Source organism: Tauraco erythrolophus, chromosome 19 (assembly GCF_009769465.1).
Source record: "Tauraco erythrolophus isolate bTauEry1 chromosome 19, bTauEry1.pri, whole genome shotgun sequence".
Lineage (NCBI taxonomy): Eukaryota > Metazoa > Chordata > Aves > Musophagiformes > Musophagidae > Tauraco > Tauraco erythrolophus.
Window position 1 is genome coordinate 13,432,109 of NC_141483.1, and position 17,854 is coordinate 13,449,962.

The following is a 17,854-nucleotide window of genomic DNA, read 5'->3' on the forward strand; positions in this document are numbered from 1 at the left end:
ACTGTATGACATATCTGTATGCTGGGAGGTGATTTCTTTGGGTAGTACTTTTGGAGAATTTACTATTTAAAGTCAGTCTGCCATTTTCAGAACACAGTTGCTCAAAACTGAAAAATAAAAATGCACTTTTCAAAGGATTTGATTAAAGATTGTATTCAGCAAACTGTAGATCATCTGTCAATTAAAAATAGTTAGATAAATATCAATATTTAGAACAGATCTTCCTCTCTTAAAGACTGTAACCACAGGCTTTAAGAACATGAAGTATCCATAAAGTTCTCAGATACAAAACTGTTCTCCTTAAGAGCTGCTACAGCCCATTGGTAGGTATTATACAGCTCAAGCAGGTCAGCCACACCAACCTCCCTTCTTGCTCATTGAAAAATAAATAAATCATTATTTCCTCTCCTACCAGTGTTGGTGTTGAAAAGGAATTAATCAAGGAGGTCAGGAGTAGAGCTTTTTAAGGACTTAAACAAACTTACTTTTTCACTTTGGGGTATTTCATCTCTGAAATAGCATTGGTAGCATCCGTCTGTCTCTCCTTCAAATGCTGTGGCCACATGTTATCCACCCAGTCGACTAAGTCCACCTGAAAGCCCCACCAACATCAACTGTTAGTTACTGAACACATGGTAGGATACACTACTGTTGGCTAAAACTCTAACAACGACAGCAGCAGCAAACACTCACAGACAGCAAGAACCTTGCTGTTCAGCAAAAGAGCTACGACCCAATTCGTTAAGGTGCAGCACTTCATCACCACAACTCAGCCCTTTGCAACCCAGAGCAAAGCAAAAACCCAGTTTTAACTGGGTGCAAATACCATCCTATGGGCACCTGTGAGGACCTTCTCTTGCAGCATCACCTGCTGCCTGTATTCAAATGCATTTTTGCATCAAATACAGCCCAGAAACTGCATCTATGAACATTAAAATACAAACATAAAAGAGATTATACTCTACCAATACCTTACATTTCAAGGAACATTAACACCATTGTTCTGGCCAAATTCTGATTCAAATAATTACATTATCGCCTACTGTGCACTTCCTTCATCATGCTACTTGCCTATAAAATTCACCAAAGTTCTTGCCCGAAAGCCAAACTTTGAGGAAGTGTAGGCAAGAGAAAACAGCGAAAGCTGAGCAATTGGAAAGATACTGCCAGGTGAAGAAGAGAGAGAAGCTGAAGATTGTTCAGGGACATTGAAACACAGCTCCTGCGCTGGGTGCCAGAGGACGAACTGCAATCTGTCCGTCACAGCCACAGCAAGGACAAGCCTATGACTCATTCTTTTGGTCTGTTTTATGATGGAGCCCACGTTAGATAGCTGTAACATTCCCTTCTGGTTATGCAAGTGAATCACACGTGCCAGGTTTCAAAACAGGGGAAAACACCCATCAATTTGGGAAGACCAAGGCAGGCTGTAGTGCTGCGTTTGGCCACAGTGTGGCTGTACATCCCGACCCAGTTCAAAACATCGTGATGTGTGAACGCACCTCCATTTATAGGTCAACTAGGACTGCAAGACCCCTCCTGGGCGTTGGCCACAAAGCTGTCCTCTGACGGTGGCAGCAAGAATGGAGAAGTCCAATTCAGTCATGGTTAGCACCCCACTTAGCCTCCTGACCAATCAATCTGTTTAAAGGCTCACCCAAGAATGTTAGTTGTGTGAGTCAACTCAAAATGTAAGCCCAGAGGATTTTCATAATATGACAATTAGTACATGAAATTCTTGAAGACTGGGCCTGGCCCCTCTTTATTTCTCCATCTGCACCAGGAACTGTTGATAACACATGGTACTTTGAGAAGAGGCAAAGGGAGATAATGCAGCCATCAGAAATATTACCAATTCCATGAATATCCAGTATCAGTTGTATGTGAAAACAAAATTGATGGTTACTGCCCTGATTCTGAAATAATTCCCCCATCCTGATAATGCAATTTACAGTCTTTACACAACAGAGAACATGAGTCAAGTATTTCTGCCTCACGTGGGCTTGAAGAGCTCTGCAGAATTCAAGGAATCCACTTATACAAATATAGTGTTCAACTAGCATCTGACTTTGTGTACCGGACTTTCTCTGAGCCCCTAGAACCTTCTCTTCTATTCCCAAGTACCTAATGAGAATGCAAATCGCTCTTTCAGTGAGATGTAAATATTCCTGGTTTTACAAATGACTGTGCACTCAGGCCATATTGAACAGATATAATGTGTTCATTTACATGTGGTAACAGGTACCTGATTGCATTTTTCAGTCCTGAGCACCCAGGAAATTTGCACAGATGTTTTAAAAGCTCACTGAGCATGATGTGCCTGGGAAAACTGGGATCAAGTGAGCTCCCCAGAGCACTTCCAAACTGCCCACTAGTGTCTGAATGACAGCAAAAACTTGCACAAACTTCTAAATATGTACTGAATATTCAATCTGTGACATGTGCATAACAGAACACAAAAGCCTACTTAAGAATTACTTCTACAAATCAGCAATTAGAGCTGCCATCTATTTTTGACCTGTTCAGGCATAAGTGTGGTGTTTATATTGTCTACATAGGCAAGAGATGTCTCTAGCGAAAAAATGACTGGTGTAATTAGAATAGCACGTAGAAATGAGACGGAGAAAAGTGTTGGAAAACAAAACATCCTAGAGCTATAGTTTCATACTCAGCAGTGCCTCAAGCATCCAGTGCCGTGAGCAGATACAAAGGGAACAAGGAACACACATTCTGCTTTGAGAAGTCCCTTTGTTCCCCCATCAACCAGGGCCGATGCCCAAAGTCTCTGTGGAGACAGTCTGAAACCTCCAATGCCATTTCCTCCATGCCTGTGAGTTGATGCTCTAATCCTCACCCACACATGGCCACATTTTAGTGATAAATGAAATCATCTTTATTAACAAGGTCATGGTTTCACCGCCAGTGACTCCATTGGGAAGTAAAATCACAAGAGCCCTCTACCTTTAGAAAACGTGTACAAATCTACCCCCTTCCTCTGACACTGCCAATTCTGACATAGCAATAATTACACTGATTTAATTATGTATAAATTTCTACATTTCATACATGTGTTTTCAACTTTTTTTGCTTTAGAGCCCCCCGAACATTTTTCAGTTAAGAGGAGGGCTCACATATAAGGAATTTAAGCTTCCTGATAATAGTTTTAAATTTCCTTCTCCTTAGAGAAGGAAAACCAATAGATAGGTATTGAATTTTGGATGGAATTTTCCCTAAATACCTTGAGAGGAACTGGGTATCTGTGCAAATTGCATGATTAAGAGCTTATCAGGCACCTAATTCCTGTACATTAAGTTCCACTGTCAAGGAGCCCATCTTTCTACTTAGGTAAAAATGAGATCCTAACACTACATGGACAGGAGCTACAGGTGCTTCACATCACCTTGTTTAAACTCCGTGTTTTATTTCTTACAAGGCAACCGGTGACTGGGAAGAAGCTGAAAATAAACACCATCACCACAGGATCCCTTACCACATTGGGGCGCTTGACAATGTTCTCCAGCTTCGTGTGACTGAACTCCAGGCTGATGACATTGTAGAGTTTTTCACGCTGGGCCTCGGGTGTTTCGTAGTATCTCACAAATTGAGACATGCTCATTTCAACCCCTTTCTGCGTGTTCACATCCATCACATCCACTATCCGCCGGCTTCCTGCAAACACAGAGAGACACGCTCAAAACGTTTACCTTTGCTTTATTTTTATATATATATATAAAAATATATATATGTATAAACTCTCAACGACTGCAGGGAAACTGTTATTAGAGGACAAGAGATCAGCATCAGTCACTTCACAGGTCCCGAGCAGCTCAAACAGTGAGCAGGGAACTATCTTGTAAGTGGAATTTGTGCCCAGTATGATACTGAACAAGTCACTTGGTGTCTCTCTGCTTCAGAGAGATGGAGAGTTTCCTCCTTTACATGGATTGACACGAGCAGGAGTACATTAAAATCTATGAAGAAGCGATATAACATGGTAGCAGGGGGCATGCAAGACAAATAGCTCTCCAAATCATACTCCGCAATTTTCTAAACATCCATATGCCTCTCAAGATGCTTTCACTCATGTACAAAAATTATCCATGAAAAGCAAACTGCTTTGCATCACTGGATGTTATGAACTGCTGAACTCCTTACGCAGATTGCTGAGCGTTCTCAATTCCAGTCATCGTCAGCGGAGATGAAAGCCCTAAATGCCACAGAAGAGTGAGCCCCCACTTTGGATCTCTCAACAAAAACTACGGGACATACTTCCAGCTCCTTGAGTGGCAGACATACAAGTCTCATTAGCACCAGAATGTTGAACAGCAGTTTTAGTCGAGCCTTCAGCTTTACACAGATTAATCCACAATCTTCTCTTCGGCCAACTGGAAGGTTTCACCTCTCCTAGAAATTTCATCATCCTAATTAGCAGTTCATTTGCGTGTGAGCAAACGGGAGCCCATGAGAGACATGCCTCATTTCCAGGAGAGAAGGATTCCAGCAAACAAACTCGCAACACTTCCAAAAAATCATTCCAAAACCATTTTCACTGCTGAAGAAATAACTTAAAATAAATTGCATTAAAACAAAATGGAGGGCTGATACATCCCATCAGAGGGGATTATTAGTAATTACAGAACCTGGCCTATTGTGTGCTTGGGAGTAGTATTTCAGCAAGAATGATAGTTTGGATGGCATCACTCCATTAAAAACATCCTCAGCCACTGATAGCAGTGACAGTGACAGATGTGATAATGATTCTGGAAAGGAACTCAAGACCGTAAAGCTTTGTAATCAACAAGAAAAATGTATACAGTGTAAATCGGGAATAGTTCCACTGGCCGTCAGTCAAACTCTTCACTACAAGGTCTGGGAACAGGATTTCATCCTTAGTCTGAGCTCAGGACTGTACATCGTGTTGCCACCTTGAGGCAGGACGGCGAGAAAGTTTAGTTCCGTGTGAAAAAGCAACAGTCCTTAAATTTGGTATTGACATCTTTGAAACAAAACACATAAAATCTGGGTTTGGGTTGGGGTTTTTTGTTCTTTTTTTAACTGTCAACTTTACTGTCTAGGGAGAAAAGTCTTTTTTCAACTCAATAGGTTAGCAACTGGGGTGGAGTCCTGTTAAAACAGCCCCTGAATAAAAGTCAGCCTGATTTCTGGCTTCCAGTGCCTGGGGATTAAAGTAGTGGCTGCAGCCCAGAGGGGTTACGTACACATTTGAAGGACTGCATGGCAGAGGCTGGGATCTGCTGTATTATAGTCTAGGTTTGATCTCAGCTTTGCTGGAAGTGACCTCATACAGCCTCTCATTATCCTTTCTGAAAGAAAAATCAGCAGTTACCTGATGAATTAAAAATATGAAGCCCAGTTCAACAGCAGATTTGTTAAATGTACACGATTATCAATTCCAGGCAGAAGAGCTAAGATTTGAATTGATAGTCTCTTGACTTCCAAATTAAAGAGTAATTTGAAGGGATGTTTTTTCTCTTAAACCACAGTACTGTCAAACAAGCTCATACATAATGATTCTTGGAGTACTGCTCACAAAATTTGAGCTGTATAATTACAGGTTAACAGCCTCATGCTCACTGACCACTTCCTAGCAGTTCTGGCTTTCTGCCAACTTTCTCTCTTCTTCCCTGAAAAGATTCAACTCTTTCTTCTATCTTCTGCCCCTAGGAGAAGGTTAAAAAAAAATAATCCAGAAGGGGAGACAGGTTAGAACAAGGGAAAGAAGTACACGCAAGCGCCAAAAAGCAGCGACAGGCTGAGAGATCTCAGGCCAGGCTGGATTTCTGAACATCTCCAACATGCATTTTACTTGATGTATCGTTTCTGTTCACCATTTCCTAGCTATCCTCTTGTCACACTCTCACCCTGTTCTCTAAGAAGGGACCCCACTCAATCCAGCCTGATGCCGCCCACCGAATCCCAGCAGGACCTCAGCGATCCTGGCAGCCTCCTGCCCTCGTACAGACCCTGCTCCTCGCTCTCAGTGCATCACTCACTGCATATGGAGTAAAGTCTACCTGGATCCCTTGCTGGCAAAGACCCTCTCTTACTGCTGCCATGGGATGCTCCAGTGTACCATGCTTCACCTCATCCTTGGCTTCCCAGGATTTTTTTCCAATATAACTCTTGACTGGAGAACACCTGGACGGTGCAGGATTAAGAGGCATTGTTTCCTCTCCAGCAGCAGATGTGACTCAGAGGCAAAGTGGTGATGCTGGGATTCACTGGAAGGGATTTTACAGCCTAAAGAAGAAACGTCTTCCTCCTCTACTGCTGCTCACCCATCAAGCACAAGTGAATCCCCAAAGGATCACGAAGACGTGACTACAAAACAAGGTGGTGCCATCCTTGACAAGAGGAACAGACCAAAGCAAGGAGAGGGAAGAATCAGTTGCAGAGCTGTAAGCTGGAATCAGTCAGGAAAAGTTACTTTAGAACCATGCTTCATTTGAAACCTTAAAAAAAAAGAATCAAGTCTGTCCATTAAGAGGGTAAAGCTAGCCTGGGGAATTATTTTAACCCTTTGTGACTGAAGCCAGATCTGGGCCCAAGGTACAGTGTGGTGTCTACAACCAGAAGCCGACCTCAAATGCGGAGGGACAAGCACGCTGGTCCTGTCTAATCTTTATGCTTCTTACTTGGAAAACAATCCTTGGTTTGTAAAGCAGGATTTTTGGCAGAGCCTTAGGAAATGTGCTAGCTTCACTAGCAGGATAATCGTACCTAAAGACCGAGGCTTTGACTCACATCCCAGTTAATCCCTGCGGAGCTCCTGGAGCTGGAAAGCACGTATTCTTCTGCTGCCCACAGGAGACTATTATGATATCCCATACTAACTGGGAGGGATGTGAATCAGAGCAGAAAGTCCTTGCTCAAGTGCAGCTATTCATGACATTCTCTGCGTTTCAGGCCCAGGGTAAGAACAACTCAAGTTAAGACACGCACGTAGCGGTACCATCGCTCCCAGAACCACCAGAGGGCACAGAACAACAGAGGGAAGCAAGAGTCCAGCCCCGACACTTGCACACATCTCTCTCGCACACCTCCCCTTAGTTTCTCACCCAGCATTTTCCCCAGCACACCCTGGCCCACCATGAAACAAGCATCCCCAAGCCATCCAGCTCCCCCTTTGCAGTGCTCTGCCTTTCCTCTTTACACCCCCTTGCCCAGGTATCTCCCCCTGCATCTCCCCAGCACATGCCACGCTGGCTGCAGAGCAGGAGCCTTTTCCATGGGGTTAAATTATTTCCTTCGTATGGAGATGTAAAGCTCGGAGTACCTGACATGTACCTTCCCCCTCTTCGGTGTCTGCAGCTTTATCATTTGGTATAAAACTGTCAAATTGCAATAACCCATGATATTAGGTTTTTTCACGCAACAAAAGGTAAGGTATTTAGAGCATGTCCACAGGAAGAGCTTAAGCCAGCAAAAAGTCTTAAGCCTTAATGCTACAGGACTAGACTAAAGAAAGAGGCTCAGGGCAAATGATGTGTTTTAGCAGCATTATATAGAATCAATTAGTATTCTTACACCTACCCAAAACACAGACTAATTTTCAGTGAGTCTATGAAACTTCAGCCAGTGAAAAGCATATGGGGAAAAAGAAAAATCCAGGCACAAAGAAACATTTTAATTTTTATACAGTATGCAAATGCATTAAGCTATAGTATAAGCATACTCCAGGTAGCTGAACTACAGATAGGAAAATAATACAAGTTCTGAGGAAAGTGGGAAGGGATATAACTTTGTTGGAAATCTTGTGGTTGATTTATCTATCAAATCTAGTTTAACACCATTGATTGTTTCCTAAAATGTCTCATCATAAGACATACTTATCAGTAACAGACAAAATATAGGACAAATGTTATAAAAATGAAATAATTTCATGCTAATAGCATTTTATAGTTTCGTTGTATTCTACACTATCAAGAGCATCTTTGCATACCAAGAATCCTACAGAAATTAAATGATTGCATTAAGTGACATGTTCATCTGGCAATAGCAGAGTTCTTTATTTTCCTAAAGACAAGTACAAAGGAGCCTTGATTGGATCAGTGCAATCTATTCTCCTTTTATTTTTAGGAAATCTGCCTCTGACGCAGAATCACACTCCAACAAGGAAAGAACAATTTCGGGTTTTATGGCCTTATTTACTTTGTAAATTCCAAGCTATTCTTTCTTGTGATGTGTTCCACCAGTAATATCGATGGTGGAAAGAAGAGTGCAGCTATGCCAGGGGCATGTGGCAACGCCAGCATCCCGCTCTGAGGGATGGAGCACCTTTTTCCACCAAGAAGAGGTTTTGGGACATGACTGAGGTGGTACAAAAGCTCCCTGCTCCTCAAAGGTCTCACGTCCCCTGTCCTGGCTGTGCAGCCCAGACCTTCTCTCACTTTGACCCTGGCACTCCTCCGACTTTGGGACAAGCAAATGGAGATTACTAAGATATCAGGAAAATATTTTCCTTCTTTTTCTGGTTTTCTAGTTTTCTGCTGATACCGTGAACTGGATCAGCTCACTGAGGAGTTAGGCATGCACCAAAGTTGGACCAGGAGAAAGACCTCAGGATCAAGAGCCAGCACACCACAAGCAGGGGTGGAACAGCCAGAGCTGGGTGGGAAAGACTGCCCCTTCCCTTAGATTGCCTTTCTGCCTCCTGAAATCTCATCATCAGCCCATAATGAGAAACAACAACAAAAAAAATAGCCTTGATTTCCTGATACTTGGCAATTAGGAAACGGAAGACGACCTGAAACTGCTATTCATGCTTCCAATTAAATTATGAATTATATCAGCAATGCTGCAGGTCTCCTTTGGTCTAGAATGGTATTCAAAGGTGTCCTGTCAAAAGGTTGGCAACAACACCAGACATCAAGTATCCACACTTTAATGAGGACATTTTAAGATGTATATAGCTGTGATTATATCAGATTTCTAGAACATGTTGATATTAATATATATTTTAGGTAAAGGCATAGCTATACTTGAAGGTCATTTTGGACTAAGGTAAATTATGACACTAAAGCATAACAACTACCACGAAATAGTTAGGATTTTGGGTGCTATTCCTCCAGAATAAGACAGCTGTTTTCTAGCTTGGATGAGCTAAAGCAGAGGATGCTTATTGCAGAAGAACAGTGTGACTATGGGGAGTTATGCTAAAATAGCTGTTCTGATTAATTTTCCTACGTGGACAACTCATATTTAAATCCACTTGCAGAGTGAGGCTTTGAGATGACTGTGACCACATCAACGCATCAATTCAATTTCACTTTCATGTTTTGACATCATGGAAATATATTCTTTTGAGAGGTTTAATTTTTATTATAACGTTCATTCAAAGCGGATTTACTGCTGTTTATATCTGGACATGAACAGGACTGTTTTTAGCAAAACTGTCCCAGTTTAACTAAGACTTTTTTAAAGAGTTTGCCTGAGTTAGGCAAAGGACAAACGTAAAGAGAGCTCAAACAGGAAGCTCAGCTCTAAAAATAGAAATGGTTCTACTTCCAAAATGGCAAGTCAGCGGACATGCTAAACATAGGCAAGTGAGTGTTACAACATTTCATTTTTATTTCTACGAGCCAAAAAAAAGTCATAAAGAGGGAGCACCAAATACCTTGGTTTTATTTATTTTACAGCACAGAAGCCCTAATTGTGGATCAAGGTTTGCTCACCAGGCACTCTTCTAATGCATACCTCCCCAGTGGAAACTCACGACAGAGGTGGAAGGTTACATCCATCATGTTTTAGCCCAGCATCAGTTAGTGCTGAGAGCTAAACCAGCATTAAAATAAAAATTTTATGTGTGTGTATGTGTGTATATATATATATATATATATATTCCTCCCCCTCTCTGTGAAGGAGGAACAGTGTGAGTTTTTTGCCAGTTCAACTTTCTGAACCACCTCACTGGAAGAAAGAGCAAAGCCCGTGCCAGCAGACAGAAAAGGGGTGGGAGACAATGCCAGAAGTGGGGAGAGAAGGAAGAGAACGAACAGGACACCGATTCAGACTTGCTTAATTGGGATGGCAAAAAAGCAAGCTGTCAGATGCAATGGGTAGCACAGGGAATAGAGACACTATAGCAGGGCACATAATAGGCAGCAATAGCGAAAACTAGATGCCAGTTTAGATGAGAAAAAGATGGTCTGGGACCACAGCACAGTACTGGAATTAGAGGGACAAGTTTCTATTTCCAGTCTATCAGGAACACTGGGTAAGTTTTAACCTCTCTCTGCCCTAGGTCCTGGTTTCATGATATGAACTGTTCACCAGTACTCAAGAAACTGATGAGGCTTAAATAATTTTTTTAAGCGGGGTCAGCTCCCTGCCTGCTTCACAGTGCAGCTCCACAAACATCAGGGTAAGGGATGTGCATCCAGCACCAGCACCGGCAGCTGCTGTGGGAAGTCGTACAGAGACACCGAACCAGAGCCCCAAGGTCCCCTTCTGACATTACAGACTGGAGCTTTTCTTCTCAAACAATAAGCTATTTAAACGGCACAAAACTAGTGTGTGTTAAATGAAGCAACATCCTCTGAAAGTCTGCAGTACGCCACTTTCATAGAGAGAGATTTCCACTTTATACATGCACTGCTTCACCTTAATATCGGTGGATGCCAAAGTCCCAAAGGGCTCCTCCATAGCTGCTACAAGCTACTTCAATTTTCAGCAAATTAGGCAGAGCCCTCAGACTGTAGGAAAATCACTACTGCAACCTTTACTTGAAAAAAATCCATTCAGAAACTCTGAAGTCTAGTTTCTAGTTTTAATTCTGCCCAGGAGAGAACACAGCGCAGCTCCACAACTTTGTAATTCTTCCTAGACCTGAGCAAATGGGAAACAGAAAGAGGAACAGTTCAGAAATCACATTATGTTGCCTGATCAACATACACAACTGCTGGTGCCCAACAAAGTACTAACAGATCATAGAATCATGGAATGGTTTGGGTTGGAAGGTCCCACAATAAACAAATAAAAACCCCATCTGTCAAGTCCTACTGGTCTTGCTTACAGCAAAGTATGTTGATCTCTCTATTGTTAGTCATTCATGGTTGGTAGGAGTATCCTAATAGCAATCCTTGCTCAAGTTTGGAAGGATTTCTCTCTACTTCCTCACAAGCTACTATGAAATTAGGGAGTAAAATGAGTTCTGTACAGTACAGTGGCCCCATCAAAGAAAGAGGGATACAAAGAAACAGGAGAGGTCGCTCAAGGGAAAAGAAAGAAAAAAGACAAGGACAAAAAGACACGCCAAGAAGTCTCAATGCTGTACTTGGAAAAGAGAAACCTGCTAGACAGAATTGGAATTAATTGCTCCAATAAAAGCGGGATTTATATCTATTTTTTTATTGTCCAGATGCTTCCTCTTTGTAGTTCTCCCATTTAAAAAGAAATGCAACAGCTAGAAGTCTGGCCAGCTCGCACCAACAGCACTTAACAAACCCCTTTGCTGATACACCATTGGTTTGACTCCATCCTAACTCAGAGGTGCTTGGAAGTTATCATTTTCGGTGGTAATATTTATGTGCTGATTTTAGTTGAGGTGCTAGGTGCTATGTGCTATATTTATGTGCTGATTTTAAAAACAAAGTGTTTTTAAAAAATAGTGGGAGATTTGAAAACAAGCTTTGGCCACAAAACAATATGCTGGAGAAACTGTTTGTTTATTTATAAAGACTAGATTTCAAACACACGTTGCTGTAATACTGCAAATAGCCTTATAACATCTGAGACAAAGCACTGGCTTTTACCTACACTGCTTCCTGATTTTCCATTTTCCCCCCTGAAAAAGTTTGTAGACAGGTACATAACTCTTAAAGCACAGGTTTGGGGTTTGGATCCTCAGATCAATGGAAACAGCACTGACATCTGGTTATTTTGGTCACTTTGAGGAACATCTAAGCTCAGCCTCATCCTGGAATGAGCCATCCTTATCTCCTTTATCCTTCAAAGTGCTCCTGGATCCATCTGCTCCTCTCAGCTATCAGAGAGATGTGCTGTCTCTTGTGGATCTGAGTCCCTTGATGAATCTAGGGTGTGTCTTGCAGGATCCAGAGACTGGAGTCCCCTCAATCTGAATCCTCATAGGCTGAAGAACATGTTCACAAGTTGTTTTTTTATAAAACTACACAGACACTGGCCTTCCAAACCACGAGAACAATGAGGATGCTTTCATTAACTCAGTTTTAGTTAATACTCCAACAATCTCGCTTACATGAAAAGGAAAAAAGCACAACCCTGAGACTCAGCCAGACACAGATCACACCACAAGGCACAAAAAGCCCCATGAGCAACCAGAGGAGAAATCGTACAATGGGTGGAAATATTTCATACACGTACCTCCCCCTCCCATGAGATCAGTGTTAACTCCTCTCCCCTAGAAGAGCCCAGTCCACTGTGATTTGAAAAAAGCATTATTTGGACACTAGGGACAGAGCAAAGACCTCACTGCTTCCTCCTTATCCCTCCACACAAGACTCCTGGAGAAACAGCAGCTAATGACTCCTGACCCAGCTCCTCTGCTCTTCCAAACGTGGCACTCCCATTCACAGGACAGATCCCTGCACAGGGGGAGAACCACACGTACATCTTAATCAAGACTCAGATGCAAGTCCGAGGGCAGACTTTTGCACTCCCTTTGAACAGCCTGTTTAATTTTGGGAAGCACTCCTTACAACAACGTTGCTCTAATGAACCTCCCTCCTAACTCCTCTCCGTCTCCAATTTCACAACTTCCTTGAAACAAACGGAGCGTTGCTCTATAGAAAAAGCAACACTAGGTCCCTATTCAGCAGAAATGATGGAAAGTTTTCTGAACTGCAGTGTGTGGCTGCTTTGTCCTTCTTTTGTATCTGCACGGCTAATTTTCTTTCACAGGATGGAGAACTGTACATTGATTAAGACAAAATTTCCCCTACTTGCCCACAGACCACACTACGAGCCTCTCGACTTGCTTTGTAGTTCGATGTGAATTCAACCATGATACAATTTTCAGAGCAGATCACTTTGAGAGGGGGAGGAAACACACAGGAGGAACAAACCACAAAATCACTAGGAAGTAGTGATTCAGAGACACGTATCTGGTTTGCCTTCAGCCTTTTTCAGTAGCTGCTAACAAAAAGCTGAACACATCTGCACAGCCACTCGGGAACTATTGTGCTAATGCACCAGAAGAAACGTATGCTAATGTAAAATAAATGTTTTACGTGGTCTCTGCTCTCCCTCCTGCCTTTGCCCACCTGATCTGCAGTCACCACCACCACAATTTTCTCTTCTATGATTCCTGATTGAGTTCTGAATGAAATTTATACATATATGTATGTATTTATCTAAAAATGTGTGTACAGTGTTTAATATATATAAACATCACATTTTATAAACCCAGAATAGTCATTACCTATAACGTCTGCATCCTTTTCCAGTCCACTTTCATTATCCCCTACTTCCAGAAGTATGGATTAGGGGGGTTCTTGTCTTTCTGTGAAGCACCTGGCATGTATATTCTCATTTTCGCCGGAGTTCCTGGGCACTACAGCAGCATATGTATTTAACAAAACAAAAATGGCTGGATGAAAGACACAGAGCCTCACACAGCTTATGGTCGTTACGCACGCTTGACGGGCAGTAATCCTTTCTGTCCCAACGGAATTTAAATTATTTAAATCAGCCTGCTTACATGAAGTAGTAAGGGAACTTGTTCCACCCCATCACAGTCCCCTGCACAGAGGAGGCCGTGGCTCACCACATTCAGTACATCATTTATGTACATAATTCAGTACATAATTTCAGAAAAACTAGAAACAGGGACTCCCTAAATTCATTTTCCAGCTCCACACTGAACAGGCACCTGAGCAAATCATTTCACCTTTCAGCCTGGTTTGCACCTGGGAAAAGAAGGCCATATTGTGCACTGTTACACTGCGGAATTGCAGTTACTCCTACAAGGAGCAAAATGTTGCGATGCCAAACTTCAGAAAACTTGCTGAGGTCTCTCCTCTGTGGGAAAACCTTAAGAGCCAGTGAAATACTCCTCTGCAGGTCCGATTTCTTCCACTGGTGTTACACAAAGCTCAGTTGCTGACTTCAGTACGGTATGACGAAGTTTTTAACATCTTATTCACTTAGTGAATAAACCATGAGCAGATGTGTGAGGGCACACAGCATCTCCTCCAGAACCGATACGTGTCAGCAGCACAAGGGAAGGCTGACCTGCTCTTGCAGGGCCAAACCCCTTTATTTATAGAGCTTTTCCCTTGCAAACATCTGAGATTTAATGGTGTAATTTATTCTATTATCTTTCTCCACTGACACCATGATTATAAACTCACAGTCGAAGCAGAGACCTTCACACATACTTCTTCAAACACTCGATTTGCAACTGAAATTTTTGGCTTAGCTCCTGTTCTTTTGGTGTTTTTAATGAGAAGGCAAAACCCAGCAAAAATCAGGTATCTCTTCAGCTACTCCCAGCAAAAAAAGCAACAGGATATGTAGAGCCTTGGTTTCCTTTTCACCCTTTGTCATGAAGATCAAAGCCTGCCACTAGGTCTTTAAAAATTCAACAGAATCACAGAAATCAAATATTAAAATGATCTCATAGGTCCCATCTTGTGCATCATTTCCTTGGGCCAGGTGAAGATTGCTCTCTGCAACAGTTTTTGGAGCTTTGTCATGTTTGCTTTTTACTGCCATACCTCAATGCACCAATTTCATCACAATTAAAAGATTTGCTGCTTTCAGCTTTACTCGGACTCTTCATACAAGACAAAAACACCAAAGCTTTTCAACACAGATTGTGAAGACAGCAACTAAATGAAGGAAACCAAACATTTTCTATCCATGTAAGTGTTATGGCCCAGTCCAGCCTACAGCATCAGATTTTAATAGCAAAATATGTGACTGATGATACATTCTTCACTGCTCCTACACTTATTTTTTTAATTCTATAAATAAACCCTTACTGAGTTAGTTAAATAAAATCAATCAGTGAGTTGATGTCAGTTGTTAGACCACCCCATGAATAGTATAAGTTCTGTACTTGCGCTGTTCCCACTGACACAATGCCTGGCTGGGCACGGTGAATTCCATACAACAATGCTGCTGATCCTACAGAAGTGACCGCTGTGGTCACAACTTTAACCTCTTCAGCCCAGGGATCACAATAACTGAAAGTCTCTTTTCTTTCTGACCATTCTCGGTATGTTTTCAAATCGCCCCTTTTGCCACTAGCCGGGATGGCAAGCTCAGCTTTGGGGGTAACACACATCCTGGCACACAAAGCTACACCAGCCTGCAGAGAGAGGAGGCAATGTGTGTTACGGACCCAGCAGCACCACTTAGGTTTGTTTATTTAGTGGTTTAGTTTATTTAGGTGTGAGTTTAAAAGCTGGGATTCAATGGCAATATATCGCCAGCCTGTGGTATGCAAACTGAAGAGAGGTCAGCTAAACATAAAAAATAAAAGCAAATAAATCCGGACTAGCCATTACTGTTTAGATACAACCTCCACGCTTGTGCAGGAACTCCACACCTACTCAGGGAGCTCCTGGGCAGACTGTGACAACCAGGAAGACAAAGGCAGTGCAGACATCAATTACAAGTCAAAGGGTGAGACACTGCAGATGCCACAGAAAAGCAGATACTCTTTCAAACTCAATGAGTGCTGACCCAAGAAAATCACTAAAAAAAAAAAAAAAGAGTAATCAAAAAAAGAGACAGGAGCCCAGATCGATGCACACATTCATGTACGCTTCCTCTTTCTCCCTCCTTTACGTGGTTCACAGCTTCCAAAACTACTCAGTGCTCCATTCTTCAGGCTGTATGGTGTCCATGAAGAATAATATAAAGACCAAAATCAAACAAGTGAAAAAATGGAATGCTTTGGCTTTCTGACATCAAAGACTAAAGCAAATGATTGCATTTGGTCCTTGAATTCAGGAGTAGCAGAGGCTAGAGATGGTCAACAGCAAGCACAGAAGCCCTCACATTCAAACAGCTTGCTGAACAAGGCAGTTACCTTTCTCCTTGCTCAGTCTTAGGCTAATCTTGGCAAGCATACTTCATTTGTCCTTTAGAGTAATTAGCATAAAGCATTCACACAGCTACGCGTGTACGGAGATTCAAGCAGACTTATCTGGGAAAACACACTTTGTCTTTTCTGCCAACTGACATACACGCTGTGGCCCAGAAGCACCATTGGTGGAAGAAGCCAACACAGGAGGTCTGGAAACCATAAATTATTCTGTATAACTGCCTCTTCTGGGCATGAGCAAGAAGTCACTCAGAATCACATAGTGTGAGGAAAAATTAGTTATAGCTATTGCGTTGTCCCAACACTTACATTTCACACACCTGTTACTCCCCATAATCAGTTCTTCAGCTAACTTGACTCAATTTTTCTTTCTTTTGTTCTTTTTTTTTATTTTCTTTTTTTTTTTGGTAAAGACACTTCTGGAGTGTTTCTAGAAATCTTTGTGACTTACATTTACATGACTAGCAGCCAGGGAAAAAGAACAGTGTCTGAGAGTTTGGCCAGTAGCCCTGGCTGGGAGTATCCTTCAGATACAGTTTAGCAGCTGGAAGACTGACTCTAGTTAGAGAGAAGATGAAATGGACAATGGGGCTAAGCTCTCTGAACTTCTGGGAGCCCTTAAAACAAGGGAGTAGGAGAAAATGAAAGAAAGAAAAAAGGACATAAACCAAGATACTATGCAAATCTAAAGACAACCATTGCAAATGTGCAAAAAGGTTTGGAATAAAACAAAGCCCCCATACTTACTAGCTGCTGCTGTGCATTGTTTTTCAGGTAGTCCATATGCATACACTAACACCAGCAATACACCAGCATGGTATGCCAAGAGCGAAAAACAAGGAGTCTGCAGAAATAACACTTACCAAACTTCTAGTGCAGATGTGGCAAATGTTTAAGGAGACATTAAGAGGGCCAATGCCCCTCTTAATCAAATTTTAAATCAACTTATGAAGAGATGACAGTGACATTCTGTCCTTCAGAATTAGCAATCACATCTACCTTGGACAATGAAATGACAAAGCTTAATAGTTATTAAATTACAACAGAGTTTTTCTTCTCTCAAGAGTTGTCTCAAGTTCCTAAGCAGCCCAGTAATTCCTCTCCTCTTCTCCATTTGTATTCTTGGCTCACAGCCATTTCAGAAATCAGACAAATTCCAACCGCTAAAATTAATCCACTGTCTCAGGTTTTAAAAGTATCCAGGTTATTTTTCGCACAGAGGCACAGGCAATGGCAATGTTTATTTGGAAGTCTGGCAAAATATTAAAAAAAAAGACACCTAACCCTAAGTAAGCACAAACAACGATAAAAAAAAAATCACCTTTTTTTTTCTCCTTAATATGCCACAGACTACAGTTTTCAAAGGGAAATTAAAAAAGCTAGGCTACCAATTGCTGTTAGTTCCTTGTCACATATAGGTACCTGAACACGGAGACAATACACCAATCATGTTAGAAATAGAAAGTCAGATTTCAGAATAATTTGAGACCAAAGGCTCAGTAACTTCCCATGGAATTTATGTGCTTTGGAGAAACCCAGCACCATCTCTCTAAAACGTTCTGTAACAAATGTGTTTTCCCCGATTTGAAGAAGAAAAGTGAACAAATGATAGGTTTAAATAGCAACAGCCCAGTATAATGATGAGCACTTAAAAACCCAACAAGTTTACATAGCACACAACATCTTTCAAGCTATGTTCTCTCTCCATCGACTCCCACACACACACCCAGATGCGGAGAGTTACGATCACTCCGTTTCACATTCACAAATCATCACTCCCCTCCCAGGTTCTGCAAGGCC

General features: G+C 41.9%; 1 protein-coding gene across 4 annotated transcripts in view; it reads right to left on the reverse strand.

Moving 5' to 3' along the window:
• Positions 1 to 17,854, reverse strand: part of KDM2B (lysine demethylase 2B) — a 121,473-nt gene that overhangs the window by 84,262 nt on the left and 19,357 nt on the right. For all 4 annotated transcript variants that reach the window (XM_086623781.1, XM_086623782.1, XM_086623780.1 and 1 more), the window contains exons 5-6: positions 3,491 to 3,669; positions 486 to 592 (exon numbers count right to left, since the gene is read on the reverse strand). In XM_086623781.1, coding sequence (XP_086479907.1) covers positions 486 to 592; positions 3,491 to 3,669 — 286 coding nt within the window. The remainder of the gene's footprint in view (positions 1 to 485; positions 593 to 3,490; positions 3,670 to 17,854) is intronic.